Source organism: Furipterus horrens, unplaced genomic scaffold (assembly GCF_987537825.1).
Source record: "Furipterus horrens unplaced genomic scaffold, mFurHor1.1.pri manual_scaffold_12, whole genome shotgun sequence".
Classification (NCBI taxonomy): domain Eukaryota; kingdom Metazoa; phylum Chordata; class Mammalia; order Chiroptera; family Furipteridae; genus Furipterus; species Furipterus horrens.
In genome coordinates, this window is record NW_028327182.1 from 67,520,240 (window position 1) to 67,535,162 (window position 14,923).

The 14,923-nt window shown below is 36.2% G+C and overlaps 1 protein-coding gene across 1 annotated transcript in view; it reads left to right on the forward strand.

Annotated features, from left to right (window-relative positions):
* The window catches only part of MYO16 (myosin XVI), a 654,868-nt gene that overhangs the window by 206,059 nt on the left and 433,886 nt on the right, over positions 1 to 14,923 (forward strand). The window contains exons 9-10 of the mRNA XM_090257968.1: positions 10,862 to 10,937; positions 14,047 to 14,200. Coding sequence (XP_090114094.1) covers positions 10,862 to 10,937; positions 14,047 to 14,200 — 230 coding nt within the window. The remainder of the gene's footprint in view (positions 1 to 10,861; positions 10,938 to 14,046; positions 14,201 to 14,923) is intronic.

Here is a 14,923-nt window from a genome sequence, read left to right on the forward strand (position 1 = left end):
TTTAGGTTTAACATTCAGGTCCTGGTCTATTTGAATAGGCTATTGGTTCCAATGACAGTTTCATTTTCAGACCCTTTGAGGTGCTGTTTTGGAATGCTTGGCTTATCTTTTGCCCTAGAGGCTCCCACTGGTTCCTACTAGTGCCCCCTGAAGATGAAACAGGGTACCCCATGTCTTTTGGTGGGGTAGGGGAATCTCCATGGGATCAAAAAGACTTCTAGGGCTTTGGGCCGGTTGGGGCATGCTCCTTCTTCCAAGTGACCTCTCCCAGCCTGTTTCATCTCTGTGGCAGAGGGGAATCTTAGGCTTGGTGGAAGAAAATTGCCTGTTTTGGCACTTAATGTTAGTGGAATCATGGTGTTGGACTCACCTGATATTGTCAGAGGGACACGGTTTACATGGAGGAGGGTTGCATCTGTCTGGGGCCCTTTTTGTTGCTAGATTGAGGGTGGGGAACATTAGATCTGGAGATGCTTTCTTCTACTGAGTGTGAGGACATATGTTTCCCTGCCTCTCTGTGATTCCTTTCTTCTTGATGTCCTTGCTTAGTTCTACTTTTCAGAGTTCTTCCTTGGTAGTGTGTTATTTCCTGGGTTTATTAGTGTAATTAGCAGGGAGAACCAAGAGGAAACCAGTCTAAGTGAGTGTGTTGTAAAACAACTGTTTTTCTTTTGAAAAATACTTATTTCTGAAATCTTTGTAAAGTTTGATCAAGTGTGATGGAAGGAAATTAACTATGATTATTTTCAACATGAAATCCATTGGTGGAGGCAGAGTAGAAATTAATATGCACTTAAAAAATTTTTTATATCGCTATCTTTTGTTCTGCATGTTGGATATGCCTAAATGTGACCAATTTTTCCTGACTCATATTTAGAAGGATCATCTAGATATTTCCATTCCATATCCTAGATGCTATATTAATTAAAGGAGAAAAAAGTAGTGGCTATCAAAAATTTTATCCCTCAGGTAATCAGATGAAGCTACTGATAGTTTTCCCCGAAATTCAGAGACACATAAAGTACACCTACAATTTCAGAGGTCTAGTCTTCCATGAAAACAAGGCATAGTCCTTTCAGGAGTTAATAAAAAACTCCACTCTGCAAAAATAGAAACTTTTATCTAAAAAAATACATTTATTAAGGGCCTGTAATAGAACTTTATTATGTGTTAAAAGACAAAATCACAGTCAGACAAAATTTGTGTTTTGGAGAGAGAGATGTTTTATATTACCATGACAAAAGATTAAGGAATATATTAAACTAGTAAAACAAGTTAACTATATAGTAAAAATACTTTCCATTGGTTTTAGTGATAAAAGTAGATTTTTTAAAATGTTATTTTACACCATTACTTTTAAAAGTAAAAAATTATTTAATGGTTAACGTATATGAAGCCAAATGTGATATCTGCTATGCCACAGAGTGATATAAGGAACATAAACTCAGTTCAATTGCTGCTTCCTTATTAAATCTTCCTGTAACTTTCTGTCACAGAAAAGTCATAAGTTAGCAGAATAAGTGATTAGTAAGGCAGAGTATAGGTGGATATCAGTACTCTCACCCCATTTACCTGTCACATTCCAAAAACTTCCCCAAATTTGGGGTTTATTCTCAATTATAGTTTATATTCAATATTATTTTGTATTAGTTTCAGTTGTACAGCATAGTGGTTAGACAATAATATACTTTATAAAGTGCTCCCCCTGATATTTTCAATCTCCAGCTGGCACCATACATAATATTAAAATATTATTGGCTACATTTCCTATGCTGTGCTTTATATCTGCACAACTATTTCATAATTACCAGTCTCTTCCACCAAGTCTCTCAACCCCTGTCCCTTCTGGTAATCATCAATTTGTTCTCTGTATTTATGAATCTGTTTCTGTTTTGTTTATTCATTTAGATTGTTCTTCAGATTTTGCGTATTTGTGAGATCATATGGTATTTGTCTTTCACTGATTGACTTATTTCACTAAGCATAATACCCTCTAGGTACATATATGCTGTCACAAATGGTAAACTTTTGCCAAACTTTGAGTTTCCTAAATTTGCATTTTCAGCCTAGAGAAAGATAGCCATGCCATGTAGTCATGAACTTACATGGGAAATATGATTCAAAAGGTGTGTTGGCTTTGCAAGATGCAGAATAACTAAGATTGATTTTTTTATTACTACATCTCTAGTGTGCTGGCTACATTTCTAACACTCATCATTTATTAATGTTAAGTGAATTAAGAAAATTTTCATTTGCTTTATTTTTTTCAAAACCAGCTACAAAGTATTTGAGCCCAATTTTTAGAAACCATTATTTCTCTCTCTCTTTGTATTCCCACTTTCTTTTATTTCCCAGACAATGCTGCCACACAAATACACCTATATTTTATTTTGCCTGACGAAATGATTAAGCCAACTTTGTCTTAAGAACTTCCATGGCCTCCTCACTAGCTCTGAGTAAAAACTACCACTCACTGGCTGTGTGAACCTAATAAGCTTTGATGCTTCTTCTTCCATAAAGCCTAGCCCTGGGGTCTTCAAATAATGAGAGCCATCAATGCATCTGTTTAAAGGGGAAATTTTACATAGCTCAGATGATTGTTGAGATTAACGAAGGCAGATGCATCACTGAAGCATCAAAGAGCATGTGTCCTAGTCAATCGATCCAGTTGCTAAATTTGTACAGACAGATGTCCAACATAATATTTTCCAGAAATGGCCCTTTATAGTGTGCAAATGAGGCAGATTTTAAAAATAATTTCACCTTTATCTGCTGATTCTCTAGAAAGTGACTAGCCATTAATTCAGTATTTTCTACATCCTTTTATATTTTAGTACGAAGAGTAGGATCTAAAGGCTATATGTGTCTTTTCCATTTTGCTCCATTAAACCTACTAGAATAGGATCTCTACCAGAATTTAAGCTTTAAAACAGCAGAGACATTATGTGGCTCACTGTGCCACCCCTGTGTTCAGCAGAGTGACTGAAGGAATTGAATGGACAACCAGGAACTAGAAGCAAAGTTCTAATACTGAAAGGTAGTGTGAGGATTTTATTTTAAAATATATGATACCAGAATCAAAATATTCTTCCTTAATTCAAACTACAAAAATAGCTAAAAGATTTATGTTAATAGAAGACTTTAAGTAAATTGCATCTTGATTATTTTGTCAAAAATATACCATAGGATATCTAGAATTATTTAAAAAACTGTTTACCTATGAAATACCACTTGATATTCATTTTGAAAATGATATTTTAGGAACAGGTTTTATTTGGGTATCAATATATATGCATGGGAGATTTATAACTCTCTAAAGACATTTACTATAAATAAATGCATCTCAGTTCAGCAAGAAACTTGATAAATGCTAACATTTTAGGAAAACTAATGGCATTTTTAGAGACATTCACAGCAATTTCCCTTTCTTATAAATAATTTACAAATATAAATAGCTTTATGGAGTAGTTTGTTTATAATTTATAACAGTATTTACATTATTTATTACTGACATTTATAGTGGAATGGCATATGTATTTTAAAACTTCCTTTTATAAATACATTAACTTTGCCATTGAGAAAAAAAGGAATATCTGTTCTTCTCTAAAACTTAGAACTAAATAAGTTTATGTGAGCAACAATTTTTTCATAAGTTGTACATAAGACAAAATTTAATTCTAGCCTTGTACACATTTTAGTGTTTTTAATAGCATTGGTAATACTACAACAACAAAAAATAATAATTGTACAAATGTTGAAATCTAAATACCCTCATTTTTGAAAGTATTTTGTACTGAATAACCCATATATCTTGATGTTTAAAGGAGTCACTTATTTTCTCAACTACATTTCGTATGCAAGTAATGAGATATATTGAAGGCTTTTTTTTCCAGATGTTTCTTCTTTGCTTTGGAAACAAAAATACTGCCTGGCTTTCCTCTTACCCCTCTGAGCACACCAATATTGATAAACTTAGTACTCTATCCTAGTTTATCTATCCTCTCAATATTTACATGTCTTTAGGAGTCTCCTTTCCTACAGCTTCAAATACAGTAGTCCCTCTCTATATCACAGTTCACTTATTGTGGCCTCATTTTATCACGGGATTTTAAAAAATATTATATTTAATTATTTATCGCAGATTTTTCGCTATATTGAGGGATTTTGCAGTACTGTATTTACATGCATAGTATTTATGATTTTAATGAATTTTGTCTAAACATTTTCAAAAAATATATTTAAAAATATAATAAATGATTCTAACATTAAAAGAATATTAAATCAAAATAAAATACTGCACATTGTTTACAGTATTTTTTTTTTTTGTGGACAAACACATACATTACACTGAAAACGAGATGTACACTCGAGCTCGTTTGCCTATGTGAGACTGTACATGGCACACGATTGGCTAATTGATGGAAGGCGACCAACCAGAGCATTGTCTTGTGTATCCTGGGCACTGATTGGCTCAGTAGCTGTAGCATCAGTCTGTCTGCTATCCCGCACTGTGCGCATACATTCAGCATCTTGCCTTGTCCACTTCACTCTTATCTCTGATCGCTGTATGTAGTTTTGCTCTGCGGTGTTGTGTTTTTTTGAAATTTTCCTTAAAGACTGAATTTATTGTAAGCCCTACGATGCCACCCAAATATTCTGAATCTTCTAAGGATTCTGGCAGTGAACCCAAGTGTGAGTAGGTTGTTTGGAACAGAGACGCAGAAGTAATTCCAGCAGGCAGAATGAGTGATCAGCAACGAATGGAGGACCGTAGCTCGCTCAGGCTATCAGCAAAGACTAGCAGCCCAATTGTTCCTTTTATTGTGTTACAAAAGTTACTAAAAATAGAATCAATAGAATGTATGTGTATAGAATACATTCCTTATGGGATTATGGAGCAACATAGCTTCTGCAGATAGTTTAGACTTTAAACTATTAGGCCTACAATACTAAACTACATTTTATCTAAAACTACAAAGCAAGGTAATAAGTGACAAGGGTACATTCCACCTTAGATGTTATCACTATGGGAAAGGAGACACTGTCCTGTAGGACCCTTTTTTTCTCAGGAGCCTGTGACCTGGCTACCAGGAGCCGTGTGCAGCTGCTGATGTTGGCAAGACTTGTTTGCAAGTTCTTACAGGCTGAGTCACAGACCACCTGAATGGTGGGACTTATATGCAAGCCCCCCTGTGGATGCCATCTGGCTTTTCTCTTCACCAAGTGCCAGAGGAAGATGCTTACCATAAAAGAGAAGGTGGAACTTCTTGATGTGTTGAAGGAAGGGAGAAGCTATGTGTCTGTTGGCTGCTATTATGGGATCAACAAGTCTATGGTTCACTATATAAAGAAGGATGAGAAGAATATCAGGTTTACAGCATCAGTGACTTTCAACAAAACAGCCAAGAGGGTGGTTACTTCCCGCAATAAGATTATTGTGAAGATGGAGTCTGCATTAGCTGTGTGGATAAACAGTTTCAGAAAAAAGAATATCTCACTGGATACAAACACCATCCAGATGAAAGCTAAGCAACTATATGATCGTTTAGCAGCAAAAAGGAATGATCACGACGTTGATGAGAATGAAGAAGAGGAGGATGACGATGATGCTGAAGCAGGACCTTCGAGTGCTTCTCCAACCAGACCAACTCCATTCAGTGCCAGCAAGGGCTGGTTTTACAAAGTTCAGAAACGTTTTGGACTCAAGAGCTTTTCTCTGCTTGGAGAGGTTGTCTCTGCAGATAAAGCCAGAGCCGAGGAGTACGTGAACAACACGTTCAAAAACATCATTGAGGAAGGAGGCTATAATCCTGAACAAGTTTTCAACATGGATGAAATGGGCTTATTCTCAAAACAGATGCCATCTTGCACTTTCATTATGAAGGAAGAAGCAAAAGCCCCTGGTTTCAAGGCCCAAAAAGATAGGGTAATTTTAATCACGTTTGGGAATGCTGTGGGCTTTATGATAAAGTCAGGGCTTATTTATAAGTCCAAGAACCCAAGGCCCCTAAAAAACAAAAATAAGACTGTATTGCCTGTGTACTGGATGCACAACCCTAAGGTTTGGATCACAAAACTCCTCATGCCTGATCGGTTTCATCAATGTTTTATCCCAGAGGTTAAGGTTTATCTGGCAGAAAAAGGCCTTGATTTCAAACTGCTTCTGATAATGGGCAAGGCTGGAGGCCACGCTGTTGACCTGATGTATGATGGCATCCAGGTAGACCTCATGCCACCAAACACCACATTGCTTATTCAGCCAATGGATCAAGGTGTTATTCAAGCTTTTAAGGTGCTCTACACCTGGAACACCCTGCAAAACCTCATTGAAGCTATGGACTCGGATGAAGACTTCTCGCTAAAGGCATACTGGCATGAGTACACAATTGCATCGTGTCTCCAAAATATTCAAAAGGCCATAAAGGAGATGAATAGTAAGACTTTGAATGCCAGCTGGAAAAAAATCGTGGCCAGAAGTGGTCCATGATTACAAGGGATTCTCTCCTGATCAAATCCATCACTCTGTGGTGGATAAGGCTGTGGAGTTGGCAAAATTACTGGGAGGGGAGGGCTTCAGTGACATGACTACTGAAGACGTAAATACCCTGATTGATGTGCGCTCTCAACTGTTGATGGACGAAGACCTAGAGGAGCTGACTAAGTCAGCAAGTGAAGAAGAGGATGAAGAACATGACGAACAATGGGTTGAAGAAGAGGAGGAGGTTGGCCTATCACTTGATCGTCTTGCAACGATGGTCAGAATGACCAAAGAACTTGAATGAGGGGCTAAAGAATGGGACCCCCATATGGCTCATTCGTTTTAGTTTGCAAATTCAATCGACAGTTCCGTGTCAGTTTACAAAAGCATTCTCAATCAGAAGAAGAAGGAGCACCAGCAATTCCCCATAACTATGTTCATCACTCGAACGAAGAGGTCAGTTATGCCTATGCCTTTAGTGGAAGTAGAAGTTATGGAGGAGGCCAAAGATACTACTGCACCACCTGAAGAAGCACCGGATGAAATGATGCCTTTGGAAGAGCTGTAATGATCTTCTTTGCAGTGCAGTACATTCATCTCATCTTCATCACCTTCATCGTCATCAGTACTGCACAGCTAATTCATCATCTTTATCATTCAAGTTGTAGTATACTTCACTGGTGAGTACCCATGTAAAGTTTTACAGTACTATATACGTATGTTGTTAAAGTTACATAGGTTTAAGAGTGTAGAGTATGTTTAAGAACATAAGTAGTGTTTATAAAAGTGTGGAAAAGGTTAACAAGGGAGTGGGAAAGGTTAATAAGGGACTAGGAATGGTTTATAAGTGTGGGGGAGGGTTTATAAAGCCTTAAAATATATATGTAAATACTAAAATAAATGTAAGATTTCTACTTCGCAGATTTTTACCTATCGCAGGGGGCTCTAGAACATAATACCCATGATAGGTGAGGGAATACTATACTCTGTGTGCTCATGTCTCCCAAAGCCTTTTGTCCTCACATTTCTCTCCCAAGATCCATACCCTAAAGGACCACTGCCCAGGGAGTAATCCCTATCAACCTGCCTTCAAACTCAATCTGTGTACAAAGATAATTATCATCTTCTTTTCCCCATTCCCAATCTGTTGCCTCTTCTCTGTTTTATCATTTCCTGGGCATTTTATTTTTCCTACCTCTCCTCTCCTCACCCATATCTAATAAACCACTGAGCCCCAAAACTCTTACCCTAGTAAATGGACTTGAGCCATATGAGCTATAATCATGACCATTTAATCGGTGTGTCTTCACTGTTTCTTCCCTCAACCAGTACTTTAGTATGTCTGTATCAAAATTAACCCACCAAACTTTTAACTAAGCTCCCTGCCCCTCCCACACTCCATTTAAAATGCAATAATAATCAAGCTATTTCAACACAACATTCTTTCCATTGCTGTTCATATGAAGTGCTCACTTTGTAACATAGATTATGAGCCTCATATGCCTTGTTTCTGCTTAAGTCTCCAGCTCTTGTTGTCTTGCCTCATCCCACTAGGTCAGAGGATGTAGCCATACTGAGCTTCTTTCAGTATCTACAATATGCCATCATGTACATCCTTCTCATGTTCTTTTCTCTTCCTGAAAGTGTTAAGTGGTCAAGCCTCACTTAACCTTGCTGGACTACACTGAGATGTTACTTTACTGGTTGTCCTTTCTAATTTCCTAAATTCCAGTGAAATGGCACTCCTTATGCACCCTATATAGCACCTTGTGTATTCAGTATCACATCACTTATCACAATTGTCTTATTTGTTCATATAACCCCTAGTTTGTGAGAACTAAGTGCAGGTACAGCATCTATTTCTTTATCAGCACAGGGCCAGACACAGTACTCAGTTCCCATGTATTAATGAAAGAATCAGTGAATGTCCTAGTTTAGCAGATGCTTGTCTTTCTCAGTGGTGGATCATTGAATAAATATATGAAGAGCAGGCAGTGAGCATGCAACATGAGACTGGTTGGCCAATGGGAGAAATCCTTTCACAGATATCCAGCAGATACTTGGGCATGTGCAAAGTATTGATTGGGTAGGTCTGGAAATAGAGATTTATGATAAATTGCTCAAAGAAATCTTGCAAACAGGGAGTTCAAACTTCAGCTAAACATTATGGGCAGTATCATAACTATATTATAAAAAGGTTTATCAGAGTAGTCTGAAGTGGAATGGATGTGGGAGAAAGAAGCTGCTATGTAAAAGTAAAAGAGGAATGTTTCTTGAAAGAAACATATGCAAATTGTGCAGAGTACTTGTGGGATTAGAAAGCATATATTTTAAAGGATGAAGGCAGAACGATTTGCTTAATAAGAATTCACAGTTGCATTAAAGATAAAGTTAATATTAAGGATTTATTTGACATTTTTATATTTGAGAGCTGAAGTTCTTCAGATGGTTCTGAGTTAAAGACATTTACTCATTACAGTATTGAGTATGTACCAATGAGCATAGGATATACCAATTCTGAATTGCCTGGAGACTGTTCACATCATAATTTCTCTTTATTAAGTAAATGAAACAATCTCTTTTAGCTTCTGAAATAGGCATTTGGCCATCTCCAAACTCATTGCTATTTTTAAAACTTTTTAAAGAGGTAATTTAAGTAAATATAAGGATTAATTTTGCTAAATTTTATTCAAACTGAATACAGCTATCCATGGAATGAGTAAGAGTCTATATTCAGTAATTTGTGTGAATTTAAATTTTAGCTTAAACACATTTTCTACTAGCCATGCAATGTTTTCTTTCACACACACACAGAATGTCAGTCACCTTAACCTTTGATAGTTTTGGTGATTACAGTAGTTTGCTTTACATAGTTTCAGTTACCCATGGTCAACCACATAAGAATATATACAAGGTCTCTCCAGAAGGTATCCAGCCATGTAATATGAAAAATAGAGACCTTTATTGAAGAAGATACAAGAAACATTGTACATAAGACAATGATGCCTCAGTCCCCTTCAGAGTAGGCACCTTGGGACCTCACAAAGTTCTCTCAATTGCCATCAGCTGCACCATTGTTTTTTCCTGAGTCTCATCAGTGGTCTGAAGTCTCTTCCCTTTCAAAGGTGACTTTAGTTCTGAGAAAAGCCAGAAGTCACAGGGTGCCAAATCTGAGCTGTAGGTGGGCTCAGTCACCTGTGTGATTTGATGTTTTACCAAAGAAACTCCGCATGAACAGGCGCATTGTCAGGAGGTAGCTGCCAATCATCACTTGCCCGTAGCTGTGACCTTCTGAATTATCCGAATAGTTTCCACAGAGTAATGTTCAGGTTTAACTCAAAATTTGACTCAGATTTGTTGGTCTACTCGCTCAGTCATTTTGAATGTGATGGCCACACAGTACACATGCTCACTTAACAGTGTCTACCACTCTCACTGACTAGTACAGTGAAATAGTCATTTTTCACTCATGTGCATTCCAGTCTGCTCTCCTTGGCTACCATGTTATATCAATGTTGTGCAAACTGTTCTTGTTATATAAAAATAGCTGGACTTTTTTCCATACAGACCTTGAATATCAGGATATTTCTACAAATATGACAAACAGATGAAATAAAGCAATTTGTTATTTAGTGATAAATCTGTATGTAAGGTCTAAGCATATGAAGAAAACATAGTGATGGTTAATCCAGCATTCATGCTGGTGGTCAACTCTGGGAAATAAAAAGAGGGATAATTTTTAGGAAGAACACACAAAGATACTATTAATGACATTTAACATTTGGGTACACTGGAATTTATTTCATTATTGTTCTTTTAATAGTACATACACATTATATGCACACTTTGTGTGTATGATGTATTTTACAATAATTTAAAAAATATATTTAATATCTCATCAAGTTGCTTAATTCTTATAACTTGAGATTTTTTGTAATTCTCCAATGTGACTTTAGGTTCATGTTGTCCACAGTGCTATAATTGGTGAACAGTACCAATAAGTGAGACTTTAACAAATTGCTGAATTAAAAACAAAACAAAACACACTGTAACATATGATTCTCCCCAGAAGAGGTGCCCTGCAGTAAACCTGAGAAGTGTTAAATATGTTTTTTTCAAATTTTCAGTGATTTATCCCTCATCTGATAAGTAGTGTTTGGTTTGAGTACATTAATTGCTGCAATTGTTTGTATGTTTGTCGCTTTTAAAAATGAACAAGTAACTGAGACTGTGTAAGAAACATTTAGTGTTGTAGGTTATGCTAATGCATTCTCGTTTCTCCAACCTTAACTGCCTGTTGAGGTCATGACTGTGTGTTATATACTGATGAATCTTCAGTATCCAGCATAGTATTTTCTATTTCAATTATCTCTAATGTTTCAGACAAACCTGGTGAAAATGCTTTTGATGCATCAGGCAAATCCAAACCTTCTGAACTGCAATGAAGAGAAGGCCTCAGGTAGGTTATTGAGTGTCCTTGGATCACTGAGCAGTCACTGTTTCCTTCCTGTCATATGTAAGGTGTTCATCTGTCATGAGCATAGCTTGGAATATCCTGAGAAGCTCTGTGAAAACCACCCTTCTTCAAGCATGATTTACAAACTTAAATACACTGCTCCAGGACAAGAGGCTATTAGAGAGCAGTTATGCTTATAGGTTACTGTGTACTTCATTGCAATTTGCCTTTCAGGCTTTCAACTTCCCATGATTCCTGCACTGTCATTAGTTTAAAATATTTTCTTGCTTTTATTTTAACTCGTTTCTCACCATATCTAATACATGCTTGTTCATTAGGGTATTTTTAAAGAGTAGTAGTTTTTTGTCTGCACGGATATTTATACTGCTAGAAACAGAGACTAATATTGTAAAGATAATTTAAAAGTTTGAGAATCTTAATTTGTGTTACTTATTTTTAATAAATATAATTTGAACATTTCTAGAGTTCTTTTTACCAGTGTTCTTTTATATATTCAAATATGTATTTTAAAAATGGATGCCACATTCATTTATTTTGCTTTTAGAAAATTTGACAATAAAGTTACTACCCAGAAATTATTTTGGTATATTAAAAAAATTGTAAGAGTTAAGTCTAGCATAAGTAAGAAAATAATATAAAATTTTGAAGGTAGTAACTGATCTGAAAAATTTATATCTACTTACTCTTCTTGTTGCTATAACTACTAACCTGAGATTTATTATTTTGATATACTTATAGGAGGGAGTGTGATTACCTAATAAACCTCTAGCTTAAGACAGGATAAGGGATTTTCTCTATTGCTTATTGTACTGGAATTAAGTGTCATCGTTGGTTGATTTTTAATCTTCTCTGCTACAATAAACTGATGATTTAACAAACAGAACTATGATAGCTTAATAGTCTCAAACTTTAGAGAAGACTAATATTAATGATAGTGTAGTAATTTTAACATGAACAACAAAAGCATATTTAGTGGTAAATATTAAAGGTCGTCGTCGGCAGCCGTCCGTCTCGAGAGACGATGGTGTAGCTTCTTAAGAGTCTATCTGTACCGCTGAGAATGGCTGTGCAGTCCGACTCGGGAGTGACATGGTATCTGTCTCCTCCCATGTTGAATCGACATCTTGTGATGACGCTGAAGCTACAGAGCCTGGGCAGGGTGATATGGAGGGTCTGCTGTTGCCCATGCAACAGACCCCCCCTCTCTTCGCAGCTGAAGGGTCCAAGGGAAAGACGGAGTCGATACAGCTTGGGTTCAGGTGCGCCGCAGGAGTTGCCGGTGTTGACTACAACGTCAAACCGCCTTAGGGACTCCGGCTCCGGATTTTCTGTCGGGGTTTACTCCCTTAGCCTTTCCCCTGAAGAGGTATGCCGCAAGGCAGCGGAGGTTTTTTGGAGTCAGAGTTTTCCTTCTCTGATGTGCCCTGACTGGAAGATCGAACCAGCGACACTTAGCTCGCAGGCCGACGCTCAATCCACTGAGCTAAACCAGCCAGGGCAAAATATTAAATGAATAAATATAAATTAATCATTTTCTTCTATTTTTTTAAATAGATGTATTTATTTTGAACTATAAGTCACACCTTCATTAACTCTATTCTAGTTCTAACAGATCACATTTTTCAAATTCATATCCCTGGCTTCTTGCCCAGAGAAGGCAAAAATATGATTGACCCTGGACTGCATAGACTCCCATCTGTCACATTTTCATCTTTTAGGTCTAGTGTCAACTCTGCCAAAATGGACATCCAAGGTGATTGACAGTCCTAGAGCCCCAAGTAATGACTAAAACTTGGTTGCCTCAGCCTGGTCACCTCAGGCCTAGTTTATGATGACTCTGACAGTTTTGCCCATGTTGGTCATGCCATGTGTACCATCAATATTTGTCATGAGAGACATAGTGATGTGACTACGTACACCCTGAGTAAATATTTGTTGACTGAAGGAAAAAACTTCTCTCCACACAAGGGACAAAGAGCTATAATGCAGTGAGAGGTTTCAAGTAAATGCAGGATATCCCAACATCCCATCCAAGAGCCAGAAGAATGAATCAGATAAAACAATAGTGCAGGAAACAATGAACTTGACACCCATATTATGACTGAGCAAATGAAAATTATCACAGTACTATATTATATTCTTGCTATTTTGTGTTTCTTAAATTTGAAATGGACACATAAAAAATTGTCTGATGGATTAAAGCCATCTGGCGTATAGCTGTTAGGTGGGGCAGAAGTAATCTCCCCAGGTAAGGAAGTCGAGCTGTTGCATACTCATTATGTAGTTATGATTTAACCTAAAGCAAATGATAAAATCCTGGCATAAATACTTTCTTGTGGCAGTTCAGTTACCACATCCAGCCAATAAAGCCACATAAGTCAAATTTATAGACAAAGGTAGTCATGCAGTTTAGTAATGAGGGTTGAAAAGCAGCAGTTGCCTCCATTAGGTTCCTAATTCTTATTAATATGAATTTTTCTTCAGGATTTATTGATTTCCAGTATGATTTGTTAATAAGTGTAAATTTGATTAATATCCATCTATATTACCATCCAGATGTGTTCAGATGTCACTGTTAGTGTGTAATTTATTAGTAGCTACTGTATGATAATTCATATTTCAGATTGAGAGGATAGGCCCACTGTTTTAATATTTATTTGTACATCTACTTATTTAGTAAATTGTTTTAGAATGCTTACTACATGTTTTATAATAGCATAGTCATTCTGAATATATAACTTTTTATCATTTTGTTTCATATTCATCAAGATGAAGGAAGACGTTTCACTGAAAATAAAATGACATTAAGTTCTCTCAAGCTTAGAAAAAACGATTTATATTTTACTTACCACCACTTAGTGAAAGTTGTTTTTATATTTTTTTCATTTCATTTGTAATTAAATATGTCACTAATAGTGAAAAAAAATTTTTTTAAATGGCAGTACAACAGTTTTATTTCTACCAAAAACTTTTAATATTTTTATAGTACCACATGTGCTGATAAATTTTAGTATTTTTAGGATTATTGAAAGTAAATAGTTTACTTTGATTTCACCACCCACTTTTTCTGATTTTCTTATGTTTTGTGTAGATATCGCTGCATCTGAGTTTATTGAGGAAATGTTGCTAAAAGCCGAAATGGTCTGGGAAGAAAAAATGGAAGAGCCTTTATCTGTGCCTACCTTAGCCCAAGAGGAGCCATATGAAGAGATCATTCATGATCTTCCAGCCCTTTCCAGTAAGCTGTAAGTGCCTTTCTTTCGAGAATAATTAAGTCATAGGCCTGGTTCTCAGCTGAGTTTATTATTCTCATTTATCTTCCTCTCTAATCACCAGTCAGTCATTTTACAGTCAATATTAAATCTATCTCTCAACTAAAAGTTATAAAATTGAAGCCACATGTCAATATACTTATCAAAAGAAATACTTGTTGACAATAATGAGTTTAGCATACTTTTATGAAAACTCTCAGAATTTTTAAAGCATTGCCACTTCAGTAATTAAATATATTTGTCACCACAAGATCAAAGATAATATTTTAAACATGTTCCATATTGTTAGCTAAACTGGTATATAAGGTTTCCAATAACTATCATAATGCCTCAATTTCCTAATGTAGGAAATGCAAATATTCATTTTTTTCTCTCAAGTATAAAACTAATGATTTCTTGTTGTTTACAATATTTCCTAAATCCTAACACGTGCTACAAGGAGGATACATCTTAAAAACATTATGCTAAATAACAAAGCAAGAAACAAAAGTTCACATATGATATGATACCATTTATATGAAATGTCCAGAATTGTCATATCCATGGAAACAGAAAGAAGTTAGTGTTTTCTAGGAGTGGGTAGAAGGGGTAATTAGGAGTGTCTCTTAATGTATGTGGGTCTTTGGAAGTGCTGAAGATGTTCTGGAAGTAAATGGTTACACAAATCTCTGAATATGCTAAAATGCACAGAATTTT